At 47.3% G+C, this 17,475-nt stretch overlaps 2 protein-coding genes across 2 annotated transcripts in view; one reads left to right on the plus strand and one right to left on the minus strand.

The window, feature by feature from the left end:
• The window catches only part of pou2f1a (POU class 2 homeobox 1a), a 43,782-nt gene extending 41,240 nt beyond the window's left edge, over positions 1 to 2,542 (plus strand). The window contains exons 13-14 of the mRNA XM_067442337.1: positions 81 to 154; positions 301 to 2,542. Coding sequence (XP_067298438.1) covers positions 81 to 154; positions 301 to 572 — 346 coding nt within the window. The 3' untranslated portion in view covers positions 573 to 2,542. The remainder of the gene's footprint in view (positions 1 to 80; positions 155 to 300) is intronic.
• Positions 2,543 to 5,696: 3,154 nt separating this feature from the next.
• cd247 (CD247 molecule) overlaps positions 5,697 to 17,475 on the minus strand; it is a 29,662-nt gene continuing 17,883 nt past the window's right edge. The window contains exons 2-8 of the mRNA XM_067442895.1: positions 7,706 to 7,803; positions 7,062 to 7,106; positions 6,737 to 6,796; positions 6,615 to 6,644; positions 6,408 to 6,461; positions 6,288 to 6,311; positions 5,697 to 6,198 (exon numbers count right to left, since the gene is read on the minus strand). Coding sequence (XP_067298996.1) covers positions 6,127 to 6,198; positions 6,288 to 6,311; positions 6,408 to 6,461; positions 6,615 to 6,644; positions 6,737 to 6,796; positions 7,062 to 7,106; positions 7,706 to 7,803 — 383 coding nt within the window. The 3' untranslated portion in view covers positions 5,697 to 6,126. The remainder of the gene's footprint in view (positions 6,199 to 6,287; positions 6,312 to 6,407; positions 6,462 to 6,614; positions 6,645 to 6,736; positions 6,797 to 7,061; positions 7,107 to 7,705; positions 7,804 to 17,475) is intronic.

A 17,475-nucleotide genomic window follows, 5' to 3' on the forward strand; every position in this document is an offset into this window, starting at 1 on the left:
CCACAGTGACATCTCATTGGTGGTGACGTGGCAGCTCGTCATATTTATCGTGAATGTGTGTGTTGTGTGTTTTTGTGCAGTGGGACACTGCTGAGCCTGACTCCTGCTCTGGGGAACACACTGATGAACAACAACACTCTGGCCACAATCCAGGGTATGTGTGTGTGTGTGTTCTTTTCACTGTAAAGTAAATCTCAATCTCTTGATGATTCTAGTTTCCTAATCTAACCGTATGAGCTGTAATCATAAACATGATGATCATGACTGCCGTGTGAATAACGTGCGGTGTTTGGTCAGCAGCTCTGGTGTCGGGCGGGTCTCTGCCTCTGACGTCCTTCGACGGAAACACCGGCCTGCTATTCGCCAACACCGGCACCGGAAGCCCCGCCCCCGGCCTGATGACCACGCCCTTTTTCCTCAACCCGTCCGGCTTCTCACTGCTGCCCGCCAATCTGCTGTCAGGGGGCGGGGCTGGAGGCGGAGCTCTCAACCTGCACGTGACCAGCGAGGTGCAGCAGAGTCCCGTTGCCATGACGACGAAGGGCGTGGCCTTGGCGTCTAAGGCTCAGTGATTAGCGCGCGCGGCTGCGGTCAATCCTGTGGCTATAACCAAAAACTCTTCTGACCGGAGCGCGGCAGGACTGACGGACGGCCTGCTGCACGAAGCCTCGCGCTCCTGATGCTCGCGGTCGGGATGAACTTTATTTTTGCATTATTTCTTAAACTAACGTCTAAATTAACCAAAAATGTGAGCCTTTTCCATGACGGCAGATTCCTCACGAGAGATTATTTGACGTTACAGAGTTTATATGGACTTTCTACGAGGGTTTGTGTTTTTATTTGCGGCTCTGAAACGGGCCGACTGTAGAGGGTTTATAACCAAAAGCGTTGGAGATGTTTTATGTTCGGTCGGTGGAGGATCTCCCAGATGACTTTTTAAACTAGTACTCTAACTCGACTTCACTTTATAAACACGGTTAGAAGGCTTTAAACCAGTAATAATCGCCGCAGTGAGCCCGCCTCCTGTGAGAAATGCAATCTGTCACACACAGGCCAGTTCATTAAATCTGTGTGTTCCACCTCATGCATGTTCCGTCTCATCGCGTCCTGGCTGTCTGACGCTGATATCCCTCGTGTCCTGTAACGTGTGTGTGTGTGTGTGTGTGTGTGGTGTGTGAAGCCTCTGGATCGATCGAGCGGATTAGCTCACCGTCTCGCTGGACGTCTCGGAGACTATGAAAGCTCAATTCTGACATAGAATAAATACAATTAAAAAAGGTAATTGCTACTGTTACAATGGTCAGATTTTGGACTTCCAAGAAACCATGTCGGAGTTCCCAGTCGGAGTTCCCAGTCGGAGTTCCCAGTCGGAGTTCCCAGTCGGAGTTCCCAGTCGGAGTTCCCAGTCGGAGTTCCCAGTCGGAGTTCCGAGAAACCAAGGCGGATTTCCTAGTTAGGTTTTGTAGTTTCAAGAAACCAAGTCGGAGTTCCCGGTCAGGGTTCCCAGTTGGACTCCCCAAAAACCAAGTTGGACTTCCCAGTCAGAGTTCCCAGTCGGAGTTCTGAGAAACTCAGTCGGAGTTCCCAGTCAGAGTTCCCAGTCGGAGTCCCATGGAACCAAGTCCCGAGAAATCCAGTCGGAGTTCCCAGAAATCAAGTCAGAGTTCCCAGTCGGAGTTCCGAGAAACCAAGTCGGAGTTCCCAGTTAGGTTTTGTAGTTCAAAGAAACCCAGTTGGAGTTCTGTGAAACCAAGTCCCAAGAAACAAAGTTGGGTCCCGAGAAACAGTCAGAGTTCTTAGATATCAAGTCCTGAGAAACCAAGTTGGACTTCCCAGTTAGGTTTTGGAGTTCCGAGAAATCAAGTCGGAGTTCCCAGTCTGAGTGTATTCTCCCGCCAGCGAACAGAGGTGTGTGTGTGTGTGTGTGTGTGTGAGGTCAGAGGTCAGCGTGTGTGTGTGAGGTCAAACTGTGTGTGTGTGTATACTTCCGGCACTGATCTTCAGTCAGAATACTACTGTGTACAATCTCATCACTCGTATACTTCATGTGTGTTTCCTTCAACTGCTGTGTGTGTGTGTGTGTGTGTGTGTGAGAGTGAGTGTGTGTGTGAGAGAGTGAGTGTGTGTGTGTTCAGTTCATGCTCATAACCAACAGGTGGCGACGTTGCTCTATTAATCTCTCTCTGCTCGTCTCGTTAATGACACACTTCAGTGATTCTGAGCAGATCTTCAGTTCATCTTTTAGTGTTTTCTGCAGATAAAAACCAAAGATTGCTCCGTCTCTCAAACATCTGTATTACACACACACACACACACACACACACACACACACACACACACCCCAGGATTATAGAAATATGTAAATATGTGAAAGTTTTATTTTGTGGTTCCCAAAGCAGCGTCCCATTGAGGACGAGTACCAAAGATTGTTCCCTTTCTCTGTCTTTCCTTCATCCCTGTGTTACACTTCCGGTTCTGGGGTCGCTCCGGTTCTGGGGTCGCCCCGGTTCTGGGGTCGCCCCGGTTCTGGGGTCGCCCCGGTTCTGGGGTCGCTCCGGGGTCTTGGGGTCTCTCCGGTTCTGGGGTCGCTCCGGGGTCTTGGGGTCTCTCCGGTTCTGGGGTCGCTCCGGGGTCTTGGGGTCTCTCCGGTTCTGGGGTCGCTCCGGGGTCTTGGGGTCTCTCCGGTTCTGGGGTCGCTCCGGTTCTGGGGTCGCCCTGGTTCTGGGGTCGCTCCGGTTCTGGGGTCGCTCCGGTTCTGGGGTCGCTCCGGTTCTTGGGTCGCTCCGGTTCTGGGGTCACTCCGGTTCTGGGGTCGCTCCGGTTCTTGGGTCGCTCCGGTTCTGGGGTCGCTCCGGTTCTGGGGTCTCTCCGGTTCTGGGGTCTCTCCGGTTCTGGGGTCTCTCCGGTTCTGGGGTCGCTCCGGTTCTGGGGTCTCTCCGGTTCTGGGGTCGCTCCGGTTCTGGGGTCGCTCCGGTTCTGGGGTCGCTCCGGTTCTTGGGTCGCTCCGGTTCTGGGGTCTCTCCGGTTCTGGGGTCGCTCCGGTTCTGGGGTCGCTCCGGTTCTGGGGTCGCTCCGGTTCTGGGGTCGCTCCGGTTCTTGGGTCGCTCCGGTTCTGGGGTCGCTCCGGTTCTGGGGTCGATCCGTTTACACTCTCACACACTTCATTTACACTCTCTCTCTCGCTCTCACACACACACTCCTTTACACTCTCGCACACTCTAATTCACACACACACACACACACACACACACACACACACACACACACACACACACACACACACACACACACTCTCTGCATCTCACATGCACTTCTGTTGTTCCTCCACAGGTGTTTCTGGGCTGTTGCCGTCTCTGAGACTCTCGAGTCGGTGTGTGTGTGTGTGTGATGAGTTGTGATGTTGCTGTAGATCTCATTAAATGTTTTTCTCAGACTGTTCCTCTGTGTGATCTGTTCTTCTGAGTAACACACCGTAATAGAATAAATCATTTATTAACGAGCTGACACACACACACTAACACTGAAGTACAGTAAATTCTCAGTCCTTAAGAGGAAATGCAGACAATAAACATCAAACATGCGGCTCATATTTCACCGCAGGAAATGATTTAAGACCATATACAACATCACAAATAAAGATTATTAATCAGCGCCGACGGTTCATGAAGATCCTCCAACCCTCCACAGAAGGGTGTGTGAGTGTGAGTGTGTGTGTGTGTGTGAGAGAGAGAGAGAGAGAGAGTGTGTGTGTGTGTGTGTGTGAGAGAGAGAGAGACAGAGAGACAGAGAGAAAGAGAATGTATGTGTTAGTGAGAGAAAGAGAGTGTGTGTGTGTATGTTTGAGAGAGAGAAAGAGTGTGTGTGTGTTTGAGAGCGTGTGTGTTTGAGTGTGTGTGTGTGTGTGTGTGTGTGTGTGTGTGTGTGTGTGTGTGTGTGTGTGTGTGTGTGTGACAGTAATGAGACTCAGAATCACAGGCCCGAGCGTTTCCGATGGGAGATTCGTCTGTCTGCTGACGCTGATGATATTTTACATATTCACAATATTCTGAGGAAACGTGCATGTTTTTGAAAAGTTAGGCTTATTACGTTTCTGAATTAAGTGTTTGTCTCGGGTCCGGGAATGAATGTGTGTGACGACATGTAAAACATTTATTCTCTCATAACTCAAACTAAACAATCTGTTGAGCAATAAGCATAATGCGTATTCATGAATATATCATAGCCGCGCGTCAGCTTTAACTGGGGACAGTAAATATTAAACTAAATCACCGATCTGCTCATTTCAGTCATCAAAGTCACAATTAAGAGAGAAACTAATAAATATGATTTTAAATGTCCTCAATATTAGATTAAAGTCATAAATATGATTTTTGATCCATTTTTTGATTCACTCTTAAAATAATGTTTACATTGTTTTAATTTTGTGCAGTATAATATCCACTCGCCTAAAGGATTATTAGGAGCACACACTAATGCTGTGTTTGACCGTTTCTCCTTCAGAACTGCCTTAATTCTCCGTGGCATTGATCATCAAGCTGCTGAAAGCATTCTTTAGAAATGTCGGCCCATATTGATAGGAGAGCATCTTGCAGTTGATGGAGATTTGTGGGATGCACATCCAGGGCACGAAGCTCCCGTTCCACCACATCCCAAAGATGCTCTATTGGGTTGAGATCTGGGGACTGTGGCGGCCATTTTAGTTCAGTCAACTCATTGGCATGCTCAAGAAGCCAATCTGAAATGATTGGAGCTTTGTGACATGGTGCATTATCCTGCTGGAAGTAGCCCTCAGAGGATGGGCACATGGTGGTCATAAAGGGATGGACATGGTCAGAAACAATGCTCAGGTAGGCCGTGGCATTTAAACGATGCCCAATTGGCACTAAGGGGCCTAAAGTGTGCCAAGAAAACATCCCCCACACCATTACACCACCACCACCAGCCTGCACAGTGGGAACAAGGCATGATGGATCCATGTTCTCATTCTGGTTACGCCAAATTCTACCATCTGAATGTCTCAACAGAAATCGAGACTCATCAGACCAGGCCACATTTCTCCAGTCTTCAACTGGCCAATTTTGGTGAGCTTGTGCAAATTGTCGCCTCTTTGTCCTATGTGTAGTGGAGATGAGTGGTCCCCGGTGGGGTCTTCTGCTGGTGTAGCCCATCCGCCTCAAGGTTGTGTGTGTTGTGGCTTCACAAATGCTTTGCTGCATACCTCGGTTGTAACGAGTGGTTATTTCAGTCAAAGTTGCTCTTCTATCAGCTTGAATCAGTCGGCCCATTCTCCTCTGACCTCGAGCATCAACAAGGCATTTTCTCCCACAGGACTGCTGCAGACTGGATGCTCTTCCCTTTTCACACCATTCTTTGTAAAGCCTAGAAATGGTTGTGTGTGTAAATCCCAGTAACTGAGCAGATTGTGAAATACTCAGACCGGCCCGTCTGGCACCAACAACCATGCCACGCTCAAAACGGCTTAAATCACCTTTCTTTCCCATTCTGACATTCAGTTTGGAGTTCAGGAGATTGTCTTGACCAGGACCACACCCCTAAATGCACTGAAGAACTGCCATGTGATTGGCTGATTAGATAACTGCATTAATGAGAAATGGAACAGGTGCTCCTGATAATCCTTTAGGGGAGCGTGTATATGCCATACAGACGTTTGTATTAAATATCGTACAGCGGGCTTATTACTCAACAGAATGTTTAGTTTGAGTTATGAGAGAATAAACATGTCATTACACACACACATTCATTCCCAGACCCGAGACAGATCCTGAGGGACACACACATTAAAATCACAAATGAAAGTCATAAAATTGTCATACAAAGACCTAAAATAGCAATACATTAATGTTCTGATTTCTCTTTATGGTCTTTTCAGGGTTGGATGATAAAACACACACGTTCTGACTGTAATAATGCATCAGGAGGTCATGTGTGTGTGACCTGTGACCTTTGAACACTGAGCTCGTTCTGAGTCTGTCATTGGTGGAGAGGAAGAACTGTAGAAACACGGCGGCTGGACTGTTTCCTGATGGGTCAGAGGGGGCGGGGCTAGCAGGAGAGGGGGTGTGGCCAGATGGTGGGGGCGGGGTCAGGTGCCAGATGGGGCGGGGTTTAGCGGGGCGGCGGGTGGATCTGCTGCATGTGCAGGGAGTCGTACGTGTCTTTAGTCATGGAGCTCAGACCCTGAAACACACACACACACCCACACACACACTCAGTGAGACACACTCCACAGATCAGAGCTGTATTGTGAGATCTGGAACACATCTGACCTGATAAACCTGATCACGGCGGCGCTGTGGAGAGAAGTGAGACATGATGAGTCTGAGATCAATGCCACACGCACACACACGCACACACACACTCACACACACACACACACACACACTTACATCTCCCCGTGGCTCAATCTCACGATACGTTTCGTCCGTCTTCTTGGTCAGAGGCTGAAACAAACCAAGATATATTATATTATATTATATTATATTATATTATATTATATTATATTATATTATATTATATTATATTATATTTGGAGCCCCTCTCTCTCTCTGACACAGAGCTAATGAACTTCCTTCCTGTTGTGATGAAGTTCTTACCGTGTAGGTGTCATCTCCTCTCCTGCGGCCCTGTGAAACACACACACACACACACACACACACACGTATGAGCACAGGCTGTTCATCATGTGATGTATGTGGGGTTTATTTTCTTCACTCACCCCTTCAGCTCCGCTGCGCTTCGGCTCGCTGTAAACTTCCTTCCCACCGGTGTTAATCGCCTAATATCAGGATCAATAATATCAGGATCATTAATATCAGGATCATTAATATCAGGATCATTAATATCTGGATCATTAATATCAATAATATCAGGATTATTAATATCAGGATCATTAATATCAGGATCATTAATATCAGGATCATTAATATCAATAATATCAGGATTATTAATATCAGGATCATTAATATCAGGATCATTAATATCAGGATCATTAATATCAGGATCATTAATATCAGGATCATTAATATCAGGATTATTCTCACCTGATATGGAGACTCTTCGTCTGCCTTGCCTGTCTTCTTGAGGAACTGAAGAAAGAAACTTCATTAATCAACAGAAACACAGCTAACAAAAATATGCTGTCAGAATATGTGTGTGTGCATGCAGGCGTGTCTGTGTGCGTGCGAGTGTGTGTGCAAGTGTGTCTGCGTGCATGTGTGCGTGTGTGTGTGTGTATGCATGCAAGTGTGTGTGCGCGTGTCTGCATGTGTGACTGCGTGCGTGCGTGTGTGTCTGTGTCTGTGTGTGTGTGTGTGTATGCGTACAAATGTGTGTGTGTGCATGTGTCTGCATGTGTGACTGCGTGCATGTGTCTGCATGTGTCTGCGTGTCTGTGTGTGCATGCGTGCAAATGTGTGTGTCTGTCTGCATGTGTGTGTGTGTCTGTGCATGCGTGTCTGCATTTGTGTCTGCGTGTATTTGTGCGTGTGTGTGTGTGTCTGTGTGAGTGTGCGTGTCTGCGTGCGTGCGTGTTTGTGCGCGCATGTGTGTCTGCATGTGTGTGTGTGTGTCTGCGTGTGTGCGCGTGTCTCGTGCGAGTGTGTGTGCATGTGTGTCAGCATGCCCGTGTGTGTGTCTGCGTGTGTCTGCGTGCGTGCATGCGTGTGTGTGTGTGTGTGTGTCTCACCCGCTCGCGCACGAAGAACGCTGTGATGACGATGCCGTAGAGCATCAGAATGCCGTCCAGAAAGTAACAGTACTGCGGGTCGTACGCCGGCGCTATCGCTGCAGAAACACAACAGCAGATCATTAGTGTGTGAGCTCAACACAAACACTGCAAACTTATGCTCGAGCTCAGTATTTTTATTATTTATTTAAGCAGAAAATCCTTTGATAACTGAAAGAAAATGAGTTGTTAAAAAGATTTATCAATATTTGCTGACAGCACGGCGAGAGGTCGAGTCGCCTTTATTTCTTTAGTGCTTTACAAAATATAGAGCTGAGTATCGTCAGGGCATGAGGAAATATAGAGCTGAGTATCGTCAGGGTGTGAGGAAATATAGAGCTGAGTATCGTCAGGGCGAGGAAATATAGAGCTGAGTATCGTCAGGGCGTGAGGAAATATAGAGCTGAGTATCGTCAGGGTGTGAGGAAATATAGAGCTGAGTATCGTCAGGGCGAGGAAATATAGAGCTGAGTATCGTCAGGGCGTGAGGAAATATAGAGCTGAGTATTGTCAGGGCGTGAGGAAATATAGAGCTGAGTATCGTCAGGGCGAGAGGAAATATAGAGCTGAGTATCGTCAGGGCGTGAGGAAATATAGAGCTGAGTATCGTCAGGGCGTGAGGAAATATAGAGCTGAGTATCGTCAGGGCGTGAGGAAATATAGAGCTGAGTATCGTCAGGGCGTGAGGAAATATAGAGCTGAGTATCGTCAGGGCGTGAGGAAATATAGAGCTGAGTATCGTCAGGGCGAGAGGAAATATAGAGCTGAGTATCGTCAGGGCGTGAGGAAATATAGAGCTGAGTATCGTCAGGGCGAGAGGAAATATAGAGCTGAGTATCGTCAGGGTGTGAGGAAATATAGAGCTGAGTATCGTCAGGGTGTGAGGAAATATAGAGCTGAGTATTGTCAGGGCATGAGGAAATATAGAGCTGAGTATCGTCAGGGTGTGAGGAAATATAGAGCTGAGTATCGTCAGGGCGTGAGGAAATATAGAGCTGAGTATCGTCAGGGCGAGGAAATATAGAGCTGAGTATCGTCAGGGTGTGAGGAAATATAGAGCTGAGTATCGTCAGGGCGTGAGGAAATATAGAGCTGAGTATCGTCAGGGTGAGGAAATATAGAGCTGAGTATCGTCAGGGCGTGAGGAAATATAGAGCTGAGTATCGTCAGGGTGAGGAAATATAGAGCTGAGTATCGTCAGGGTGTGAGGAAATATAGAGCTGAGTATCGTCAGGGCGAGAGGAAATATAGAGCTGAGTATCGTCAGGGTGAGGAAATATAGAGCTGAGTATCGTCAGGGTGTGAGGAAATATAGAGCTGAGTATCGTCAGGGCGAGAGGAAATATAGAGCTGAGTATCGTCAGGGCGTGAGGAAATATAGAGCTGAGTATCGTCAGGGCGTGAGGAAATATAGAGCTGAGTATCGTCAGGGCATGAGGAAATATAGAGCTGAGTATCGTCAGGGCGTGAGGAAATATAGAGCTGAGTATCGTCAGGGCATGAGGAAATATAGAGCTGAGTATCGTCAGGGCGTGAGGAAATATAGAGCTGAGTATCGTCAGGGTGAGGAAATATAGAGCTGAGTATCGTCAGGGTGTGAGGAAATATAGAGCTGAGTATCGTCAGGGCGTGAGGAAATATAGAGCTGAGTATCGTCAGGGCGTGAGGAAATATAGAGCTGAGTATCGTCAGGGTGTGAGGAAATATAGAGCTGAGTATCGTCAGGGCGTGAGGAAATATAGAGCTGAGTATCGTCAGGGCGTGAGGAAATATAGAGCTGAGTATCGTCAGGGCGAGGAAATATAGAGCTGAGTATCGTCAGGGTGTGAGGAAATATAGAGCTGAGTATCGTCAGGGCATGAGGAAATATAGAGCTGAGTATCGTCAGGGTGTGAGGAAATATAGAGGTGAGTATCGTCAGGGTGTGAGGAAATATAGAGCTGAGTATCGTCAGGGCGTGAGGAAATATAGAGCTGAGTATCGTCAGGGCGAGGAAATATAGAGCTGAGTATCGTCAGGGCGAGAGGAAATATAGAGCTGAGTATCGTCAGGGCGTGAGGAAATATAGAGCTGAGTATCGTCAGGGCGTGAGGAAATATAGAGCTGAGTATCGTCAGGGCATGAGGAAATATAGAGCTGAGTATCGTCAGGGTGTGAGGAAATATAGAGCTGAGTATCGTCAGGGCGTGAGGAAATATAGAGGTGAGTATCGTCAGGGCATGAGGAAATATAGAGCTGAGTATCGTCAGGGTGTGAGGAAATATAGAGCTGAGTATCGTCAGGGCGTGAGGAAATATAGAGCTGAGTATCGTCAGGGCATGAGGAAATATAGAGCTGAGTATCGTCAGGGCGTGAGGAAATATAGAGCTGAGTATCGTCAGGGCGTGAGGAAATATAGAGCTGAGTATCGTCAGGGCATGAGGAAATATAGAGCTGAGTATCGTCAGGGTGTGAGGAAATATAGAGCTGAGTATCGTCAGGGCGTGAGGAAATATAGAGGTGAGTATCGTCAGGGCGTGAGGAAATATAGAGCTGAGTATCGTCAGGGCGTGAGGAAATATAGAGCTGAGTATCGTCAGGGCGAGGAAATATAGAGCTGAGTATCGTCAGGGCGAGAGGAAATATAGAGCTGAGTATCGTCAGGGCGTGAGGAAATATAGAGCTGAGTATCGTCAGGGCGTGAGGAAATATAGAGCTGAGTATCGTCAGGGCGTGAGGAAATATAGAGCTGAGTATCGTCAGGGCGAGGAAATATAGAGCTGAGTATCGTCAGGGCGAGGAAATATAGAGCTGAGTATCGTCAGGGCGTGAGGAAATATAGAGCTGAGTATCGTCAGGGCGAGAGGAAATATAGAGCTGAGTATCGTCAGGGTGTGAGGAAATATAGAGCTGAGTATCGTCAGGGCGAGGAAATATAGAGCTGAGTATCGTCAGGGCATGAGGAAATATAGAGCTGAGTATCGTCAGGGTGTGAGGAAATATAGAGCTGAGTATCGTCAGGGTGAGGAAATATAGAGCTGAGTATCGTCAGGGTGAGGAAATATAGAGCTGAGTATCGTCAGGGTGAGGAAATATAGAGCTGAGTATCGTCAGGGTGAGGAAATATAGAGCTGAGTATCGTCAGGGTGTGAGGAAATATAGAGCTGAGTATCGTCAGGGTGTGAGGAAATATAGAGCTGAGTATCGTCAGGGTGTGAGGAAATATAGAGCTGAGTATCGTCAGGGTGTGAGGAAATATAGAGCTGAGTATCGTCAGGGTGTGAGGAAATATAGAGCTGAGTATCGTCAGGGTGTGAGGAAATATAGAGCTGAGTATCGTCAGGGTGAGGAAATATAGAGCTGAGTATCGTCAGGGTGAGGAAATATAGAGCTGAGTATCGTCAGGGTGTGAGGAAATATAGAGCTGAGTATCGTCAGGGTGAGGAAATATAGAGCTGAGTATCGTCAGGGTGAGGAAATATAGAGCTGAGTATCGTCAGGGTGAGGAAATATAGAGCTGAGTATCGTCAGGGTGTGAGGAAATATAGAGCTGAGTATCGTCAGGGTGAGGAAATATAGAGCTGAGTATCGTCAGGGCGTGAGGAAATATAGAGCTGAGTATCGTCAGGGCGAGGAAATATAGAGCTGAGTATCGTCAGGGCGAGGAAATATAGAGCTGAGTATCGTCAGGGCGAGAGGAAATATAGAGCTGAGTATCGTCAGGGTGTGAGGAAATATAGAGCTGAGTATCGTCAGGGTGTGAGGAAATATAGAGCTGAGTATCGTCAGGGCGTGAGGAAATATAGAGCTGAGTATCGTCAGGGCGTGAGGAAATATAGAGCTGAGTATCGTCAGGGCATGAGGAAATATAGAGCTGAGTATCGTCAGGGTGTGAGGAAATATAGAGCTGAGTATCGTCAGGGTGTGAGGAAATATAGAGCTGAGTATCGTCAGGGCATGAGGAAATATAGAGCTGAGTATCGTCAGGGCGTGAGGAAATATAGAGCTGAGTATCGTCAGGGCGAGGAAATATAGAGCTGAGTATTGTCAGGGCGAGGAAATATAGAGCTGAGTATCGTCAGGGCGCGAGGAAATATAGAGCTGAGTATCGTCAGGGCGTGAGGAAATATAGAGGTGAGTATCGTCAGGGTGTGAGGAAATATAGAGCTGAGTATCGTCAGGGCGTGAGGAAATATAGAGCTGAGTATCGTCAGGGCGAGGAAATATAGAGGTGAGTATCGTCAGGGCATGAGGAAATATAGAGGTGAGTATCGTCAGGGCGAGGAAATATAGAGCTGAGTATCGTCAGGGTGTGAGGAAATATAGAGCTGAGTATCGTCAGGGCGAGGAAATATAGAGCTGAGTATCGTCAGGGCGTGAGGAAATATAGAGCTGAGTATCGTCAGGGCGTGAGGAAATATAGAGCTGAGTATCGTCAGGGCGTGAGGAAATATAGAGCTGAGTATCGTCAGGGCGTGAGGAAATATAGAGCTGAGTATCGTCAGGGCGTGAGGAAATATAGAGCTGAGTATCGTCAGGGCGTGAGGAAATATAGAGCTGAGTATCGTCAGGGCGAGGAAATATAGAGCTGAGTATCGTCAGGGCGTGAGGAAATATAGAGCTGAGTATCGTCAGGGCGTGAGGAAATATAGAGCTGAGTATCGTCAGGGTGAGGAAATATAGAGCTGAGTATCGTCAGGGCGTGAGGAAATATAGAGCTGAGTATCGTCAGGGCGTGAGGAAATATAGAGCTGAGTATCGTCAGGGCGTGAGGAAATATAGAGCTGAGTATCGTCAGGGCGTGAGGAAATATAGAGCTGAGTATCGTCAGGGCGTGAGGAAATATAGAGCTGAGTATCGTCAGGGCGAGGAAATATAGAGCTGAGTATCGTCAGGGCGTGAGGAAATATAGAGCTGAGTATCGTCAGGGTGTGAGGAAATATAGAGCTGAGTATCGTCAGGGCGTGAGGAAATATAGAGCTGAGTATCGTCAGGGCGAGAGGAAATATAGAGCTGAGTATCGTCAGGGCGTGAGGAAATATAGAGCTGAGTATCGTCAGGGCATGAGGAAATATAGAGCTGAGTATCGTCAGGGCGAGGAAATATAGAGCTGAGTATCGTCAGGGTGTGAGGAAATATAGAGCTGAGTATCGTCAGGGCGAGAGGAAATATAGAGCTGAGTATCGTCAGGGCGTGAGGAAATATAGAGCTGAGTATCGTCAGGGCGTGAGGAAATATAGAGCTGAGTATCGTCAGGGCGTGAGGAAATATAGAGCTGAGTATCGTCAGGGTGTGAGGAAATATAGAGCTGAGTATCGTCAGGGCGTGAGGAAATATAGAGCTGAGTATCGTCAGGGCGTGAGGAAATATAGAGCTGAGTATCGTCAGGGCGTGAGGAAATATAGAGCTGAGTATCGTCAGGGCGAGGAAATATAGAGCTGAGTATCGTCAGGGCGTGAGGAAATATAGAGCTGAGTATCGTCAGGGCGAGGAAATATAGAGCTGAGTATCGTCAGGGCGAGGAAATATAGAGCTGAGTATCGTCAGGGCGTGAGGAAATATAGAGCTGAGTATCGTCAGGGCGAGGAAATATAGAGCTGAGTATCGTCAGGGCGTGAGGAAATATAGAGCTGAGTATCGTCAGGGCGTGAGGAAATATAGAGCTGAGTATCGTCAGGGTGTGAGGAAATATAGAGCTGAGTATCGTCAGGGCGTGAGGAAATATAGAGCTGAGTATCGTCAGGGCGAGGAAATATAGAGCTGAGTATCGTCAGGGCGTGAGGAAATATAGAGCTGAGTATCGTCAGGGTGTGAGGAAATATAGAGCTGAGTATCGTCAGGGCGAGGAAATATAGAGCTGAGTATCGTCAGGGCGTGAGGAAATATAGAGCTGAGTATCGTCAGGGCGAGGAAATATAGAGCTGAGTATCGTCAGGGCGAGGAAATATAGAGCTGAGTATCGTCAGGGTGTGAGGAAATATAGAGCTGAGTATCGTCAGGGTGTGAGGAAATATAGAGCTGAGTATCGTCAGGGCGTGAGGAAATATAGAGCTGAGTATCGTCAGGGCGTGAGGAAATATAGAGCTGAGTATCGTCAGGGCGTGAGGAAATATAGAGCTGAGTATCGTCAGGGCGTGAGGAAATATAGAGCTGAGTATCGTCAGGGTGTGAGGAAATATAGAGCTGAGTATCGTCAGGGCGTGAGGAAATATAGAGCTGAGTATCGTCAGGGCGAGGAAATATAGAGCTGAGTATCGTCAGGGCGAGGAAATATAGAGCTGAGTATCGTCAGGGCGTGAGGAAATATAGAGCTGAGTATCGTCAGGGCGAGGAAATATAGAGCTGAGTATCGTCAGGGCGTGAGGAAATATAGAGCTGAGTATCGTCAGGGCGAGGAAATATAGAGCTGAGTATCGTCAGGGCGAGGAAATATAGAGCTGAGTATCGTCAGGGCGTGAGGAAATATAGAGCTGAGTATCGTCAGGGCGAGGAAATATAGAGCTGAGTATCGTCAGGGCGAGAGGAAATATAGAGCTGAGTATCGTCAGGGCGAGGAAATATAGAGCTGAGTATCGTCAGGGCGTGAGGAAATATAGAGCTGAGTATCGTCAGGGTGTGAGGAAATATAGAGCTGAGTATCGTCAGGGCGAGGAAATATAGAGCTGAGTATCGTCAGGGCGTGAGGAAATATAGAGCTGAGTATCGTCAGGGCGAGAGGAAATATAGAGCTGAGTATCGTCAGGGCGTGAGGAAATATAGAGCTGAGTATCGTCAGGGCGAGAGGAAATATAGAGCTGAGTATCGTCAGGGCGTGAGGAAATATAGAGCTGAGTATCGTCAGGGCGTGAGGAAATATAGAGCTGAGTATCGTCAGGGCGAGAGGAAATATAGAGCTGAGTATCGTCAGGGTGTGAGGAAATATAGAGCTGAGTATCGTCAGGGCGTGAGGAAATATAGAGCTGAGTATCGTCAGGGCGTGAGGAAATATAGAGCTGAGTATCGTCAGGGCGTGAGGAAATATAGAGCTGAGTATCGTCAGGGCGAGAGGAAATATAGAGCTGAGTATCGTCAGGGCGTGAGGAAATATAGAGCTGAGTATCGTCAGGGCGTGAGGAAATATAGAGCTGAGTATCGTCAGGGCGTGAGGAAATATAGAGCTGAGTATCGTCAGGGCGTGAGGAAATATAGAGCTGAGTATCGTCAGGGTGTGAGGAAATATAGAGCTGAGTATCGTCAGGGCGAGAGGAAATATAGAGCTGAGTATCGTCAGGGCGAGGAAATATAGAGCTGAGTATCGTCAGGGCGTGAGGAAATATAGAGCTGAGTATCGTCAGGGCGTGAGGAAATATAGAGCTGAGTATCGTCAGGGCGTGAGGAAATATAGAGCTGAGTATCGTCAGGGCGTGAGGAAATATAGAGCTGAGTATCGTCAGGGTGTGAGGAAATATAGAGCTGAGTATCGTCAGGGCGTGAGGAAATATAGAGCTGAGTATCGTCAGGGCGTGAGGAAATATAGAGCTGAGTATCGTCAGGGTGTGAGGAAATATAGAGCTGAGTATCGTCAGCATAACAGTGAAAACTAACGCCATGCTTCCTAATGATATCTCCCAGTGGAGCAGATACAGGGTGAAGAGCAGCGGTCCTAACACTGAGCCTTGCGGTACCCCATACTGAACTTGTGATCGGTGTGACATCTCTTCATTTACTGCTACAAACTGATAACGGTCAGATAAGTGCGATTTAAACCATGCCAAAGCAGTTCCACTAACGCCAACATAACTCGAGTCTATTCAGAAGAATATTGTGATCGATAGTATCGAATGCAGCGCTAAGATCGAGTAACACTAATAGAGAGATACAACCACGATCAGATGATAAGAGTAAATCATTTGTAACTCTAATGAGAGCAGTCTCAGTGCTATGATACGGTCTAAAACACACACACACACACACACACACACACACACACACACACCGTAACTCTAATGAGAGCAGTCTCAGTGCTATGATACGGTCTAAAACACACACACACACACACACACACACACACACACACACACACACACACACACACACACACACACACACACACACTGTAACTCTAATGAGAGCAGTCTCAGTGCTATGATACGGTCTAAAACACACACACACACACACACACACACACACACACACCGTAACTCTAATGAGAGCAGTCTCAGTGCTATGATACGGTCTAAAACACACACACACACACACACACACACACACACACACACACCGTAACTCTAATGAGAGCAGTCTCAGTACTATGATACGGTCTAAATCACACACACACACACACACACACACACACCGTAACTCTAATGAGAGCAGTCTCAGTACTATGATACGGTCTAAAACACACACACACACACACACACACACACACACACACACACACACACACACACACACACACCGTAACTCTAATGAGAGCAGTCTCAGTGCTATGATACGGTCTAAAACACACACACACACACACACACACACACACACACACACACCGTAACTCTAATGAGAGCAGTCTCAGTGCTATGATACGGTCTAAAACACACACACACACACACACACACACACACACACACACACACACATACACACACACACACACACACACACACACACACACACACACACACACACACACACACACACTGTAACTCTAATTAGAGCAGTCTAAGTACTATGATACGGTCTAAAACACACACACACACACACACACACACACACACACACACACACACACACACACACACACACACACACACACACACACACCGTAACTCTAATGAGAGCAGTCTCAGTGCTATGATACGGTCTAAAACACACACACACACACACACACACACACACACACACACACACACACACACACACACACACCGTAACTCTAATGAGAGCAGTCTCAGTGCTATGATACGGTCTAAATCCTGACTGGAAATCCTCTCAGATAACATTTCTGTCTGAAAGGAGCGTAGTAGTGAAGACTCTGCCTTTTCTAGTGTTTGTGATAGAAACGGTAGACTCGAGATCGGCCTGTAATTGACTAATTCTTTAGGATCAAGTTGCGTTTTTTTAATGAGTGGTTTAATTATAGCCAACTTAAAAGTGTTCGGCTCATATCCTAATGTCAAAGATGAGTTAATGATATTAAGCAGAGGATCTCTGACCTCTGGAAGTATCTCTTTTAATAGCCTAGTCGGTATAGGGTCAAGCAGACAGGCTGATGATTTTGATGATTTAACAAGTTTAGCCAGTTCTTCTCCTATAGCAGAGAGAGAGAGAGAGAGAGAGAGAGAGAGAGAGAGAGAGAGAGAGAGAGAGAGAGAGAGAGAGAGTGTGTGTGTGTGTTCTCCTATAGCAGTGAATGAGTGTAGTTTTTCCTCGGTCTGATGTGATACTGTAGTTGTAGATCATTGGTTCCCAACCTTTTTTCAGTGACGTACTCCCAGTCTGGGCCGCACGGGCTTACCTGGGCCCCGGGCTGGAGGAGGGCCCCGATGATGCCGGATAATATTATAACCAGATTTTATAATATGTTGGCTGTCCCTTTAAAATTAAGCTTTATCGCGTTGAATTTACATGCGGGCTTTGCAAGTCCTGCTCGAGAAATGTCAGTCAAACCCTCTCACTCAATGAACCCTGCAATCATCAGCCACAGTTGGAGCTTAGAGCTCAAAAAATAAAGCCCGACCCACCGAGTCCCTTATTTTGTCCGAGCCCGGCCCTGC

The sequence above is a fragment of the Pseudorasbora parva genome, chromosome 4, assembly GCF_024679245.1.
Source record: "Pseudorasbora parva isolate DD20220531a chromosome 4, ASM2467924v1, whole genome shotgun sequence".
Classification (NCBI taxonomy): domain Eukaryota; kingdom Metazoa; phylum Chordata; class Actinopteri; order Cypriniformes; family Gobionidae; genus Pseudorasbora; species Pseudorasbora parva.